The sequence below is a fragment of the Podarcis liolepis genome (assembly GCF_965112155.1).
Source record: "Podarcis liolepis genome assembly, chromosome: 1".
NCBI classification, from domain to species: domain Eukaryota; kingdom Metazoa; phylum Chordata; class Lepidosauria; order Squamata; family Lacertidae; genus Podarcis; species Podarcis liolepis.
Window position 1 is genome coordinate 7741357 of NC_139554.1, and position 15486 is coordinate 7756842.

At 45.1% G+C, this 15486-nt stretch overlaps 1 protein-coding gene across 10 annotated transcripts in view; it reads left to right on the forward strand.

Moving 5' to 3' along the window:
* Nucleotides 1-15486, forward strand: part of KIAA0586 — a 76676-nt gene that overhangs the window by 16881 nt on the left and 44309 nt on the right. For 2 of the 10 annotated variants that reach the window (XM_083516876.1, XM_083516875.1), the window contains exons 11-20: nt 717-864; nt 2373-2414; nt 3193-3282; nt 5015-5238; nt 5410-5482; nt 5689-5844; nt 6914-7088; nt 9553-9732; nt 13205-13392; nt 14174-14257. In XM_083516876.1, the coding sequence (XP_083373002.1) occupies nt 717-864; nt 2373-2414; nt 3193-3282; nt 5015-5238; nt 5410-5482; nt 5689-5844; nt 6914-7088; nt 9553-9732; nt 13205-13392; nt 14174-14257 (1360 nt within the window). Of the gene's footprint in view, nt 1-713; nt 865-2372; nt 2415-3192; nt 3310-5014; nt 5239-5409; nt 5483-5688; nt 5845-6913; nt 7089-9552; nt 9733-13204; nt 13393-14173; nt 14258-15486 lie in introns of all 10 variants that reach the window. The other 8 variants (XM_083516869.1, XM_083516872.1, XM_083516871.1 and 5 more) reach the window with 5 other exon arrangements.

Consider the following 15486-nt stretch of genomic DNA (forward strand, 5'->3'; position numbering starts at 1 on the left):
CCAAAAACTAGGTGCGTCCTATGGGTCGGTGCGTCCTATGGGGCGAAAAACACGGTACTTCTCAGTGGCCCTTGTTTGGCTACAATCTACCCACCACCTGAGTTTCCCGTTACAAGGTGTGATGCTGTGTCTGCATCCGTTAACCAGTGCATACAAGCAAAACCTGGGGTAAACATTTGTTCTCAGTTCCCATCCAATGGTCAGGTGTTTTGCTTTATTTACGCCTCTTGGATAATGGCTATTTTATTGTCTTGTGTTTATTTTAAGTGATGGAGAAGTGTGAAATTCTCAAATTGGGCAAAACTTTTATCTTGTGAACCACCCTGAAATCTTATGATGAAGGGCCATATATAAGTAATAAATAAAATATAAGGGCTAAGTAGCAAATTGGGTAAAAAAAAAAAAGTTTTTAACCACACCAGCTCGGCCAACATATGGCAGCTTTGGTGGCCAATAACATGGCTTTGCTTAAGCGTCTGTTTCCCTGCCTTTCTGGACCTTTTTGTTCTTGTAGGAATATGTGTCCCTCTCCAGAGTTGTGTAACTTGATTCATAAACGCCCACAATTTGGTTGGGATTTTCCCCGATTCTCAATAGTAGGTAGTGAAGACCAACTGCTGCTTCATTCAGCCTTGATTCAGCACTTGCCTGTAGTCTAGGCAGTCCCATAAGAAGAAATGCAGGAGTGCTGAGAACTCTGAAATAATTCTTCGTAGCAGATCAAACATTCAGCAGACTGAGCCTTTCCCTGCATCTAAAAGCACACTTCAAGATCACAATCCGGTTGAGAGAACAGTTAAGAAAGCAGATGCTGTGCTTCACGATCTCGGGCAACTGAAAAGGGACATGCATGACATCTTGCAGGTAAAGCAAAAGATGACCAGGTTGCTGAAATAACTTGATTGATCGACTAGTTAATTTCTGTGCTGCTTAATATATTTTAAAATATCTCTATGCGGTGTACAAAAAACTGAAGCAACATCGTCCATCTTAAATACTACAAAAAAATACACAGTCACATGTAAAAATGTTACATTAATACAAAGTTACTAATATATATAAATCAATTCACTTTCCTTCTGACACTACCTCCCTCTCAGCTTCCGGGTTCTAACCCCGGGTCCAAACAAACTCTCAGCTCACCCACAAAATTCCCACAATGAGAAGAGATCCTGCAAACAGCGGATATTGCCCTAGTCTCTCATTCTAGACTTGCTTGTTCTGGACAGTCCCAAGATGCATGGTCCTTCGTCCGGCTGCCCACACCTGTGTCCCATTCAGCTGCCCTCTCTACACCCAGTTCCAGGGGCAGCAGGTTTGCAGAGTTTCCCAGGGGGTCCAAAGGATGGGAAGAGGGCCCTTTTCCACTCACAGCTCTTTCTTCACCCTCTGTCTAGCTGCTTAACAACAACTTAACAACTTCATACTGCAGTGGGAGAAGTTGAAATATTTGCAAGCAGGAACCTGAAATTTGAACTTGCAGAGGTGGTTTCTGCAAATGAAAATGTAGCAGCCAAGAAATCCAGTTTTCAGACTCTTCTCAGCTGTAAGCAGAATAAACCATGCAAATGGCATGCAATGGCTGTAATTCAGTGAGCGCCTTACAACTCCTGGTGCATGTTGGCTTAAAAGCAGTCTTTGTTACTTGGGATTTAGGGGAGAGGGCTTGCCTTCTGGAAGAAAGTGGAGGTTTCACTGCACATACAGGGTAGTGTTGAATTTGGGCTGGGGGCACCTGGTGTCAGCTCTTCTAGCCTATGTAGTTCCTTGGAGTCATTACAGCACTGTTGTGAGGGAGCAATGTGGAATAGCCTGAGTGCACTCCTGCCCCGAGCTCCTTTTGCATTGTTAATTATTAAATGTTGGATCCACATTTTATTGCAGTACAATAGGCTTTCGTAACTGTCCTGTTGAGTTGAACTTCGGTAGGCATGCAGGGTAACCTAAAGGACGGAATCAAGAGGAGAACATTTTCTCTCTCCCAACGCATGATAAAATTAGGCCTTCTAGCGTGATGAATAAGGGCGTTACTTGAGGGTCACAGAGGTGGTGGTGATGTTTTGGCCTACAGTAGGAAGACACAAGTGTATATTAGAACTCCATACAGATAGTCTTGGTGAGATTTTAACTGAGAGTTCTAGCATACTTTTCTTTCCAGACAAGTTGCTGCACTCGTCTCTTGCAGCAAAAACAGCTTAGCACATCTTCACATCAAGCATCTGACAAAGTGGGCTTGAGTCTGTACATGCTCATGTCATAATAAATCTGTTAGCCTTTAAGATGCCTCATGATTCTGGTATACTGTACTTTATATCTGTGTAGGGAACTTTATCTTAAGTGTAACAGATTCTTTCTCCTCTCTTGCCCTACAGGATGCAAAGGAGTGGAAGTCGGACATGAATAGTATTATGAAGGTTCTGTGTCTGTTTGTTTGTTTGTTTTTAAATTATGGAGACAGTGCCTTGGAGCAATAAAATACCCTAAAATCAAATACCTCTAATCCAGTTTACGGCAACCTGCTGGTCCCCAGAGGTTTTGGTCTACATACAACACTGGGGCTGATGAAGGTTGTAGTCCATAATTTCTGGAGGGTTGGCAAAAGGCTCCTTTAAACATTCCAGTGCAGGACATGTGAGCAATGAAATCACTAAAAACCATAGCACCCAGCTGCCTACCTTGATTCTGCCATAACCTTAAAAGTGGGGTTTTAAAAGCAGGGCTGGACCATGTACAACTAGAAAGGCAGACCTGATGCTTGCATCTGCCAGGCGTTCATTGCCACGTAGTTCATTCCGTTTTTGAAGCCATCAGCACTCCTGGTCTGTGGCTCCATCTGGCTTCATGCACTAGCGGCAAGCTAGCCGGTCGCCAGACTGCAACAGCCTGGGTGCACCTTCAGTAAAACTACAGGCATTTAAATGTTCCTGTTCTGTAGTTTGTATAGGGCCTGGCAGCAATGCAGTGCTATGAAGCTCCCACCACCTCTATTGAAACTTGTGTACCAGTTCCCTATACCATGAGAACTAAGATTCTCCAAAAGGGCTTGGAAGCTGGGGGTGGTGTGGGTGGGTTCTCCTACCGCAAATGGCATTTGCCTGTTGCAGACACATATTGCATGGCTGAGTAGTTTTATTTACTTGTGAAGATTGCCTTGGGAGTCAAAGGGCCACACTTTCTCCTTTTAATTTGTAGGCAACCTCGCACTGCAGAGACGTCACCCGACAGAAGGATCGCCTGCCTCCACATCAGTCTGTCTGTTCGCTGTGGCCGTCATCATCGGAGGTGCTTCTACAGGTTCCCACAACTGCGGTGGGTGGTGATTGGGGTGCCCTGTCTGCGGAGTGCTTTCCTGGTACCCACAAGAGCTGTGTCCCTGGCACCAGGCAAAGACCTCATCTCCCCATACTTTCTGACCCTGGGCTGAAGGCTTTTTGTGCTGCTTCTAAATTTCTGCCATGTTGTCTTTATAGTGGGTGGTTATTATATTTCATGCTTACAATTATTTTAGTTACAGATAGGTAGCCGTGTTGGTCTGCCATAGTCAAAATAAAAAAAATCCTTCCAGTAGCACCTTAAAGACCAACTAAGTTAGTTCTTGGTATGAGCTTTCGTGTGCATGCACACTTCTTCAGAAGAAGTGTGCATGCACACGAAAGCTCATACCAAGAACTAACTTAGTTGGTCTTTAAGGTGCTACTGGAAATTATTTTAGTAACCTTATTTAGCCTAGCCAACCCTCACAGGGTGATTATGTGGATAAAATGGAACGGGTGGAGAGTCATGTGCACCACCCTGATCTCCTTGGAGGAAGAGTGGAAAGGGAAGGGAAGGGAAGGGAAGGGAAGGAAAGGAAAGGAACGAAAGGGGTGGTTCCTATTTGGGACTTCCACCATCATGGCTGTGTGATCAGGAATGCACAAGATTGCAGAAGACGGGTGTGCACAGTGATCTTCATACAATGAAAATTTGTGGCTGTTTTCCAAGATGTTTGAATCGGCAATAAATGAAAAAGTAAATTATTATTATTATTATTTTATTTCATTTCTATACCGCTTTATATTTTTAAGAAAAATCTCAAAGCGGTTCACAGCATATTAAACGTCAATAAAACAATGCAGAATCAAACATTTCCGAAAAAAGTCAAATATAAAGTACACAGTCAAAGCAACACAATTAACAGGAAACCAAAATACAATTTCAAAGATTTCAAAATAAAACATTACAAAGGAGGTTAATTACAGAATACATATTTAACACAAACAAAGTTAACAAAATCAAAATCTTAAACATTTCAAACGACAATATTGCTAAGTGAAGCCAAATATGAAATGCACATTTAAAACAGCATACTTAGGTAAAGGTAAAGGTACCCTTGCCCGTACGGGCCAGTCATGTCCAACTCTAGGGTTGCGTGCTCATCTCACTCGAGGTTGTGAGCCGGCGCCGTCCGAAGACATTTCCGGGTCACGTGGCCAGCGTGACGAAGCTGCAGCTGGCGAGCCAGCACCAGCGCAGCACATGGAAACGCCGTTACCTTCCCCCTATTTATCTACTTGCACTTAAGGGTGCTTTCGAACTGCTAGGTGGGCAGGAGCTGGGACCGAAAGATGGGAGCTCACCCCGCCGCGGGGATTCGAACCACCGACCTTACGATCAGCAAGTCCTGGGCACTGAGGTTTTACCCACAGCGCCACCCGCGTCCCTATAAACAGCATACTTACCAAGAGAATAAAATATTGTAAGTGTGACATGGCTGTTTGGCAGGCACAAAAAGATGGGGCAAAAGAATCCAATAATTAGGATTTGTTGTCAGGCATAGTGATGTCCCTCCAGTCTCCCCAAAATAATACCCAAGGCTTTGTTTTGGTTTTAACTGAAGTTGACAATACTGGTGTCAAACGGAGGACAGTTGCTTCCATTAAGCACTGCTGACCTTATCAGGGTATCTGGCTGATCAGCATTGAGGACAGTCCTGAATATTTGAAGCCCTGATCCCATTTTGTTTGGATTGTAGCAAAAATACCCTGTTGTCCCAAGCCTTCCAGAACTCCAGGAGCTTTCAAAGTCAGCCATTCTTCAGTCAACCATGGCTTCCAAATCCATACTGCGGGATGCTGAAAAGATCCTGAGAGCAGTCCGCAAGAACAAGAAACTCCTTGAAGAAAACCTGGAAGCCATTATCCGTGCCAAGGATGGGAATGCTCTGCACGCCTTCATTGATGAGTTGACAGCAGACAGGTAGAGCTCTGTGGCAGTTATTTTTAATCCTGTGTTGATATACCTAAATGCCAGCAGCAAATACTGTATTAGGCAAGCTTGGTGGTTTCAAAGTTTTTAGTTTTGTTCACTAGATGCAAGTAAATAAAAACAAACCCATCCTAAATTAGATCACTTCTTTCTCTCATCTAGAGATGTCCTAGAAGAGATACGAATCAGAAAGTCTGTAGATGAGTGGATTAAGACAATCAGCATGGAAATCCAGGTATGGCTTTTAAGAACCACCTATTGATACTTAAGTCTTCATTTTTTAAAAAGCTATATTGAAGGGGAAATTATACAAAAGAGAAAGTGCATGCCGTTACAAAATAGAAGGCCAGATAGTTGAAAGAGTCCATTAGTGATTTTGGTCGAAAGCTGCTCCCTTGCTGTCCTCTAACCTTACCAGCTGCTTTTACGTTTTGCCTTTAGGATGAAATGGCAAGGAATGATGTCCTCGAGGCACAACGGGCTGTCAAGACAATGAAAGCCAGCAGAGAAACACATGCTAAATCTCAGTACCCCACGGGAATCCCAACTAAAAGGCATTTGCCTGCAGCAAAGCCCACTCCAGTGCTAGCAGATAAGGTGAGACTGCAGAGTTTGGGAACAGTCAGGTATTCTTAGCTCTGCCCAGCAACCTCCATGGACCGAGGTTTGGACCAACCATAGTATAAATGCTAGAAATTATGCTCTCCTCTCTCTCTAAAAAATAAATAAATAGTATATTTTCCCTGCTGTAGCTCAGGGCAACTGATTTCAGGGACCTTGGGTTGTGGAACACATTCTCCAGGTCTGGATTCTCATATAGCTGAGCTTGTCTTTTTTGGTTATGCATTTGGATACCTCTTAAGTTGTTGTAACCAAATTTGCATGGTGGTTCCTTTTTGGATTAAGGTGGCAGGCTGAACCTTTTGAAACTGCACTGATTTTAATCACCGATTTCAGAAATGCGCTGGGGTTTTTTGTTTGTTTTCTTTTAATTCCCAGGCATCGCCAAGTACAAAGCCACTGGTGGTGTAAGCCAGCCTGAGAGCTTTGCTGAAGATGTAGGTATAAATCCCTATAAACAAATGCGGCATCGTTTGTATCATTTGCTGGTGCCCTTTTCTCAAGTACCATGTCTGCCAATGGTGCTGCACAAATAAATAGCAGTACAGTGGTACCTCGGGTTACATACGCTTCAGGTTACAAATGTTTCAGGTTACAGACTCAGCTAACCCAGGTTAAGAACTTTGCTTCAGGATGAGAACAGAAATCATGCTCCGGCGGCGCGGCAGCAGCAGGAGGCCCCATTAGCTAAAGTGGTGCTTCAGGTTAAGAACAGTTTCAGGTTAAGTACGGACCTCCGGAACGAATTAAATACTTAACCCGAGGTGCCACTGTAATTGTATCCTACATTTGCACCCCACCTTTTTCCGAAATGCTTGGAATAGTTAATCCCATTTTATTCTAGCAACAACACTGAGAGGTGGTTAGGTTGAGAGAGTAAGTTGACCAAGGCCATCCCATCAGGTATTTCAGGCCAAATCTCTGCCATCCAGATCCAACTCTCTCTCTCTCTCTCTCTCTCTCTCTCTCTCTCTCTCTCTCTCTCTATGCCAGCATGTTGCTTTTTTTATTAAAAAGTTTCAGAGTCATTTTCTGTTTTTTGCAGGGGCCTCCGAAAAGATGGATGGGGGCACGAAATGAAGATTATCTCTCTCAGATATACGGCCGGCCGATTTACCAGGGTCACAGGAGCACACTTAAGAAATCCCCGTACCTGAGGTTCAACTCGCCTTCTCCCAAATCAAAGCCTCCAAGACCTAAACTGATAGAGAGTGTTAAGGGTAGGTAAAACGCCTTCTCCATCTGCACCCTAAAAATCAATGTTTCAAACAGTCTGCCTTCATTTCCTGTTTAAACATTCTTTCTCCTTGATCTTTTAAGAAGTCTTTATGGCAGTTTCATTGGCATTGCTTGCGGTAAGTGGCAGGTTGGTGGGGCTCATTAGTGTGGGCCCTGTTATCCATTTTGAGGATGTTTATGGGATTGAGAGACTCTGTTGAGCCTTCCATTCTCCCAGAATTTCAGAAGAGCAAGCTTCCTTTGGCTCCATGAAAGGACAGCTCCACTTAGGCAGGTCATGGCACTGAACCTGTTCCTAACATGTAGGGTCTGAGCCCAGGGGCCAGTGGTGCTTGTGCCCTTTGCATGCTCCCCCCCCCCCCCACAGCTGGATGAATGGGAAGCTAACCGCCCTCCATGCTTTAAGCTCAGATGCAAAGTAAATCACAGTGTGACAACCAGAGAAATTACATTTTTAGACCTCTGAAGCTTGCTCTAAAGCAGAGGTTTCCAAACTTATTTGGCCTAGCACCTCCTTTTCTGAAAAAATAATTACTGTATTTTTCTCTCTATAACACGCAGATTTTTTCTCCTAAAAAGGAAGGGGAAATGTCTGTGCGTGTTATTGAGCGAATGTGTGGTCCCTGGAGCCGACTGGCGCGAGTGGAGGCAAAAATCAGGCAAAAATCAAATCGCACGTCTCGGAGAAGGGAAACCTGAAAAAAGGAAGCTGCTGCTTTCCTGCATTCTGCCTCAGTCTTACTGCCCACCCTCCTCTGTTTCGTTGCTGTGTTTGCTCAAATGGAACAAAGAGCAGGGAAAGCCCCTCCCCTCCTGGCAAGCAGAGGGGAAAGCAGAGTGTCGTTCCTTCTAATTCCTCTCCGTGCTCCGGTGCTGCTGCTGCTGCGTCTAGAGACTCGCAGGCAGCCGGAAAACATGCAGGTGGGGGAGAGAGAGAGAGAGCGCGCACTCTGGCTGGCTTCGGTGGGTGGGTGGGGGAAACTTTTGCCTTCCTTTCCTCCCTAACCCGTTAAACCCCTCTCCTGCATTCTTAGCCAGCTGCTTCTCTGCACACCCCTCTCGTGCTCCTTGTCCCTTCTGTGTTTTTCCTTCCCTCCCCACTTAAAATGTGGTTACAAAGCATGGATCCGCATGGATCCTCAGGATCTTTGCATTGGGTCACCCCAAATTCACCATCAGATCACATAGCATGTCCATGGCTACAGCCTGCCCCCCAAAAACCATGCACCCACTGTTGCCTGGGGCTGCAATGGTGCAAAAACGTGGTTACAAAGCATGGATCTACATGGATCCTCAGGATCTTTGCACTGGGTCACCCCAAATTCACCATCAGATCACATGTCTGTGGCCACAGCATGAAGCACAAAAATGATACATCCACTGTTTCATTCAGAATCCCCCCCCCTGTTTTCCTCCTCTAAAAACAATGTGCGTGTTATGGTCAGGTGCGTGTTATAGAGCGAAAAATACGGTACTCGGCACCTCCCTGGAAATCTACGTCCAGTGTGGTGTAGTGGTTAAGAGCGGTAGTCTCGTAATCTGGGGAACCGGGTTCGTGTCTCCGCTCCTCCACATGCAGCTGTTGGGTGACCTTGGGCTAGTCACACTTCTCCGAAGTCTCTCAGCCCCACTCGCCTCACAGAGTGTTTGTTGTGGGGGAGGAAGGGAAGGGAGAATGTTAGCCGCTTTGAGACTCCTTAAAAGGAGTGAAAGGCGGGATATCAAATCCAAACTCTTCTTCTTCTTCTTTAAGCGAACAAACAGAAAGATGCATTGACAAATGTGTGTTCTTTCATGTATCTCTATTTCCACCTACATCCTGCCAGCTCAGTCCAATCTGCCGCAGTGGCGGGGCTGGTGCCGCAGCCTGCCTCTCATTGGCCAAATAGGCAGGCAAGCTGCAATCCACTTCTCAGGCCTGGGTGAAGCCAAAGAGGGTTCACCCAAGTCCAGAAAAAAAACCCTCACCACCGTCCTGCAACAGCGCCCAACCTGGCATTAAGCGTCATTACTCAACAGATGAAACATCTTCTTTATGCTTCCACCAGCCCCTTATTTTTATTCAGTGCTCTCCCAATTGCATCCGAGGCTACTGCTGCCCCCCTGGATCATTCCAGCGCCCCCAGGGGACAGTTTCACTCACTTTGGGAAACACAGCTCTAAAGCTTCATGCGCTTCTCATAGCCTAGGAGACAGGTTTAGAGTTAATTTTTGTAAGCTGCTCTAAGAGACTGTTTGACTCAAGGGTGAGGTATAAATGCTGTAAATAAATAACCTGTTTTATATCATGTCAGACCATTTCTACACTGAATGGCAGTGGCTGTCCGGGATTTCCAGCAGGAGATTTTTCTCTTCCTCCCTGAAGATGCCAAGGACTGAAGCTGGCATCAGATGCTCTTGCACTGAGCTGCCGGAGACTCACGATTTATCTGACGTTCTTTCCAGGTACGAAACTGAAATCGGCAAGGACGCAGACTGGTCCCTACATGCGCAGCAGTCCTAGGAAGCCACCTCCAGGATCTGCTTCTCATCAGGAGCTCCAGTATCTCTTCAGCCCCACCAGAGAGACCTCCGAACTCTCAGGTGCTCTTGAAGGGCACCTCATCCCAATGGCTATTCCATTAGGTATGGAAAAGAAAAAGAGAGGCTCAACTTACGTGAGCCACCTAGGAAAAAAAGTCTGCTGCCACACTGCAAATTGTTCTTCCTCGTTTGTCCATGTAGAGGTTCACATGGGATTTTTCTGGATGCAGGAGCAAGGCAGCTCATGATTTTGGGAAGGCTCCATGTCCCTAATTATATTCTTAGCCCCAGAATGTATTCATGGGTGTGTCTGATTATAAAAATACTGCAAATGAGAGGTGCAGAGGATCTATTAGAAAAATGAAGTCCAAGGAATCGGAACCCTTTCTTAGTAAATTATTGGTTAGGCTAGGTTAAAGTACAGCAGGGCTGCTGCTCTTCTGAATTTATCGGATGAAAGCCTATTTATCAAACCGAAGCCTATTGAGTGGAGCATCCCATTTCCCATGGCAGCCAGTCAGATACCCCATTGGAAGCCCATAAGCAGGACAAAAGGGAGTAGCCCTCCCTTGCTGCTGATACTGGTCCTGATACCATATCAAAAGCCACTGGTGGCTTTCTCTGCCATGAACTTGTCTAATCCCTTTTTAGTTCCACCACCTATGAATTCTATACAGGTGTGTGTGATTGATGTGTGTTGCACAGAGGTACTTACTTCAGTCTTTCCTGAATCTCCTGCTTTTGGGCTTCACCAGAGCACCCCACATTCTAGCATTAATAGGAGACAGAAAACATTTTCCCCCCTTATGCTGTGCATAGCATGCTGCCTTCCTCACCCTTTTCGTAAATTAAAGAGGCCAACCATTTGCGTGTGTGTTCCGCGTATGATTACTTGGTTATGATACACCAGTGGGTTCTTTTTACTCCAGATCTTGTATCTTAGCCTCCCCCAAGCTGATGCCTTCCAGATGTTTCAGACTACAGTCATACCTCGGGTTACAGACGCTTCAGGTTGCGTTTTTTCAGGTTGCGGACCACCAAAACCCGGAAGTATGGGTTACTTCCGGGTTTCAGCAGCCGCGCAGGCACAGAAGCGCTAAATCACGCTTTGCACATGCACAGAAGCACCAAATTGCAACCCGTGTGTGTGCAGACGCACCGCTGCGGGTTGCCAACGCTGCGGGTTGCGAATGTGCATCCCGCACGGATCACGTTTGCAACCCGAGCATCCACTGTATAGCTCTCACCAGCTTCCGCAAGCATGGCCATGGGGAGTGGGGCTGATGGGAGTTGTAGCCCAAAGCACCAGCTTTGGTGAAGACTGTTGCAGCCGTTCCTAGTTAGGAGTCTTGCTCCATCACTGATAATTTGGGTTAAATCCTTTCTGCACCTTTTTCAACTCCAGTGTCTTCTCTCTCTCTCTCTTTGAGATGCAGAGACCATTTTCCAAATGTAACTGCATCATAGGTTTGTCTGAGACAATTGCAGTACTATTGCTATTTTCAACTCCTTTTCCTCATAATTTCTATCATGGATTTTTCCTCCCCACCTCCTTTGGGGGGCGGGGGCATAATGCTGTAAAAACAGGTGTTATCTCCAACCTTTCCATCTTAATCTTAAGATCTCTTCCCTGGGCAGTTGCTTCCAATTCAGATTTCATCAGGGTATATATGAACTTGTTACCTTCATTTGAGGCTGTTTCACTGGGATATGTGTACATACAGATATGGAGTCCCCGCCCCCTATGTAACTTCTATTATTTTCACTGTAGTTATTTTTACCATCCCTAGATGTCACTGTAGTAAACGAAATTCTCACAAAACAGTGGGGAAGTTTGATATTCAGGCTCGTGCTTTTAGGAGAAATCAGTTCTAGGAAAGCTGCAGCAGGTTTGAAGCCTGTTAAACTGTTTGTGAAAGAATAGTAGACCCAGTCCTGAACATGCTTGGTTCGGTAAATCACGCTTAAGACACAGTACCAGGATGTTATATAGTACCTCCAAGATTCAGAGACAGTTGCAGGGCAGCATGGGTGAGAGAGTGCTGTTGTGCTCAGGTCCTGATTTTTGGCTTCACACAAAGTTGCTCGGGGAAATGAGCCTTTAGTCTGATCCGGCAGGGCTCTTCTTAAGTCAAACTGTAGCTGGTTCACCCTTTTTCCTAGTGTATAGGCATGCCTGGATAGCTCAGTTGCTTAGAGTGTGGTGCTGACAATGCAAAGGTTGCAGGTTTGATCCCCGTATGGGAGAGCTGCATATTCCTTCATTGCAGGGCGTTAGATCCCTTCCAGCTCTACAATTCTATGATTCTGCAGTGGTACCTCTGGTTGCGAACAGGATCTGTTCCGGAGCCCCGTTCACAACATGAGCAGAACGCAACCTGCGACTGCGCGGGTCACGATTCGCCGTTTCTGCGCATGCATGTGACGTCATTTTGAGCGTCTGCGCATGCGCGAGCGGCGATACCTGGAAGTAACCCTTTCCGGTACTTCCGGGTTGCCGCAGGACGCAACCTGAAAAGACGTAACCTGAACTGAACGTAACAAGAGGTATGACTGTATATGCAGTGGCCTGAGAGAGGGAGTCTCTGATTCCTTTTGTATGCTTCCCCCCCACATCCTGAGCCTATATTTTTATTTATAAAAAATGGTTGTCCAGTGGACCCTCCGGATATGAACTTAATTTGTTCCAGCGGTCTGTACGTACCCCGAAAAGTTCACATCTAGAGGCACCGCTCTTCATGCGCAGCGCAATGGAGCACTTCTGCACATGCACGCACGGCAAAACCTGGAAGTATAAACATCCGGGTTTGCCGCATTCGCAACCCGAATGTTACGTTACCTGAAGGTAATGTAACCCAAGGGTCCACTGTATTCTGAAACTTCATTTTTGAAAAATCAAAGCAGTTTATAGCAATTACATATATACAGTGCACAATAAAAACCACATGAATATTTAAGATTACAGATCATCAGCTGTTATAGGAAATGTCTGGCAGCACAGAAATGTTTTCAGCAAATGTTGAAAGGTTAGGACAGAAAGCGCCTGCCGAATCCCTGTTGGCAAGGCATTTCACAGGACAGGGCTGACAACGGTACTATCTCATTTTTGTGTCATGTTAAATGAGCCCCACCAACTCAGGATGACCGCAGTGCTCCTACGGATGATATCAGAGATCAAGCTGGAACGTAAGGGTTCAGATCGTGGTTCAGGGCTTTGCAAATAAATACAACGATATTGAGCTTGGCTCTGTAGTAAATGAGCAGGCGCCCCGTAAAACTTCACACATTTTTTCCAAGGCGACATGCATGTGTGTGTGTGTGTATGATCTTTATGACAGAAATGAGGAAAGTAACAGGTTGGGTAGGTGTTACAGGCAGTTTACTGTTGGTCTGGTATGAAATACAGCATTGCAGTTGCTAGAAGGGTGTGTATTTGGATGTCTATGGCTGGCTGGCTGGATTTATAGATCATCACACATGTTCAGTTTTCTCTTTTGTTTATAATTTGCGTTCTGGCTCAGGATTTGTTAAAGGTGGTTCTCTCCTGCTTCCTTTTGTCTTGCACTTACATTAGGTCAAAAACAAATCAACAGCACCTCTTCTCAGCCTACAGGAATAAGCATAGGCGAATTTCACCCTCTTACTGTGACATCCTCTGTTCCTCCTGCTCCCCTGAAACCACAGCCAAAGGTAAAGAAGCCCAACATTGGCATAATAGAGATGAAGTCGGAGAAAAAAGACCCTCCTAAACTGACTGTCCAGGTATGGAACAAGAAGGGCAAGAGCTGCCTCTATGAATTTAACCCTGATCCCCCTCCATCTTCTGTGTCCGGTTACTTCAGCTTTGAGATCTGTTTTATTTCGTGGTCAGAAAAATGTGTGCTTGTATGGATTGTGGGTTTTTGTTTTTGTTTAAATCAGAGCTTAAAAGTCAGCGGTTTATGAAGTTCAAAGAGCCAAGCAGAACCTCAGCTTCACCTTTTAAAGTAACTCCTGGGAGCTTGTTGGTTTCCTGACAATCCAGTTTGCAAATCGAAGGCTCTAGCCCTCATGACTGCAAACTGAAACTGGTACAGCAGGCATATAGGCTACACAGTTCCCATCTTTCCCAGCCATTCACCATGGTGGTTGGTTGGGACTGATGAGAGTTGGAAGTCCCGCAACAACGGGGGGAGCTCAGGTTCCCCATCCTTGTGCTAGGGGGTCAGCAACTTAAATAAGAATATTGGAATATGTACTACTTCCACACACCCAGTAGTTTGGCTCCATCCTTTTCTTTAAAAAAATTAGGTTAAAGCAGTAATGATGATGATGGTGGTGATGATGATTTTATTATTTATACCCTGCCCATCTGGCTGGGTTTCCCCAGAATCTGATGAAGGGCAGTCCAGAAACTGAGTAAATAATAAATCAGGTGAATGCCGCAAGGCGAGCATTTAATGGCATAGGGAGGACCAAGACTGCATCGGAAGCTTAGTTCGTGTCTTCCTGATACTTCAGAAGATGGGAAACTAGATTGAATCTGTGGGCTTTTGCTTTCCAGGTGCTGCCTAATGTTGACATTGACAGTATTTCAAGCGACAGCACCAGCGTCAACCGGATTTCCTTTCCAAAGGAGGTGATACAGGTATTTGAATTCACCCTTGCTAGTTTCTGATACATAAATATATCAGTTACAGATAGGTAGCCGTGTTGGTCTGCCATAGTCAAAATAAAAAATTCCTTCCAGTGGCACCTTAAAGACCAACTAAGTTAGTTCTTGGTATGAGCTTTCGTGTGCATGCACACTTCTTCAGATACACTGAAACAGAAGTTGCCAGATCCTTCTATATAGTGAGAAGGTGGGGAGGGGTATTACTCAGAAGGCTGGTGGGAATGGGAGATTGGCAGATAGCTGAGATGAGCCTGTTGAAGACTCTTAATGACTGTAATAGGACTGTAATACATTGTGTATGCCATCAAACGCCAACAGTGTCCTTCAGCTCTCTATATTGGACAAACAGGCCAAACCTTACGCCAAAGAATAAATGGACATAAATCTGACATCAAGAATCACAAAACAGAGAAACCAGTAGGAAAACACTTCAATCTCCCAGGACATTCTATACAAGATCTCAAAGTAGCTGTTTTACTACAAAGGAATTTCAGAAATAGACTGGAAAGAGAAGCTGCTGAATTGCAACTCATTACCAAACTTAAAACCATGGAGAGACCTGGTCTGAACAAAGACATTGGATTCTTATCTCATTATACATGACTAAGCCATTTTTCACCTTCTCACCCCTTGCCTTTTCCTGTAAGACCTATTGCAGTCGTTAAGAGTCGTCAACAGGCTCATCTCAGCTATCTGCCAATCTCCCATTCCCACCACCCTTCTGAGTAATACCCCTCCCCACCTTCTCATTATATAGAAGGATCTGGCAACTTCTGTTTCAGTGTATCTGAAGAAGTGTCCATGCACACGAAAGCTCATACCAAGAACTAACTTAGTTGGTCTTTAAGGTGCTACTGGAAGGAATTTTTTATTATAAATATATCAGTTTATTATCACAGGAAAAAAGGTCTGGAATGGCTGTTGTTGAGAACATTTAGCATCGAATGGCCGCTTCAAATGTGGCAAATTTCTTGCGAAGCAAGCACTGCCCCAAGACAGGTCCTCACACGGCTGCTTTGCTTGGAAGCTGAGAAACCAGGAATAAGGATAGCACAGTAAATGTTGCAACTGCCTAAACTTGAAGAACTTGGTTTATATTTTGTGGGCACCTTTGCAGGGCACTTTGCCATTTGGTTCTTTTTTGTCTGCCGACACTTGTCTCACTGCCAGTCCCTCAGAACACACTTTGGTAAAGGCTTGAT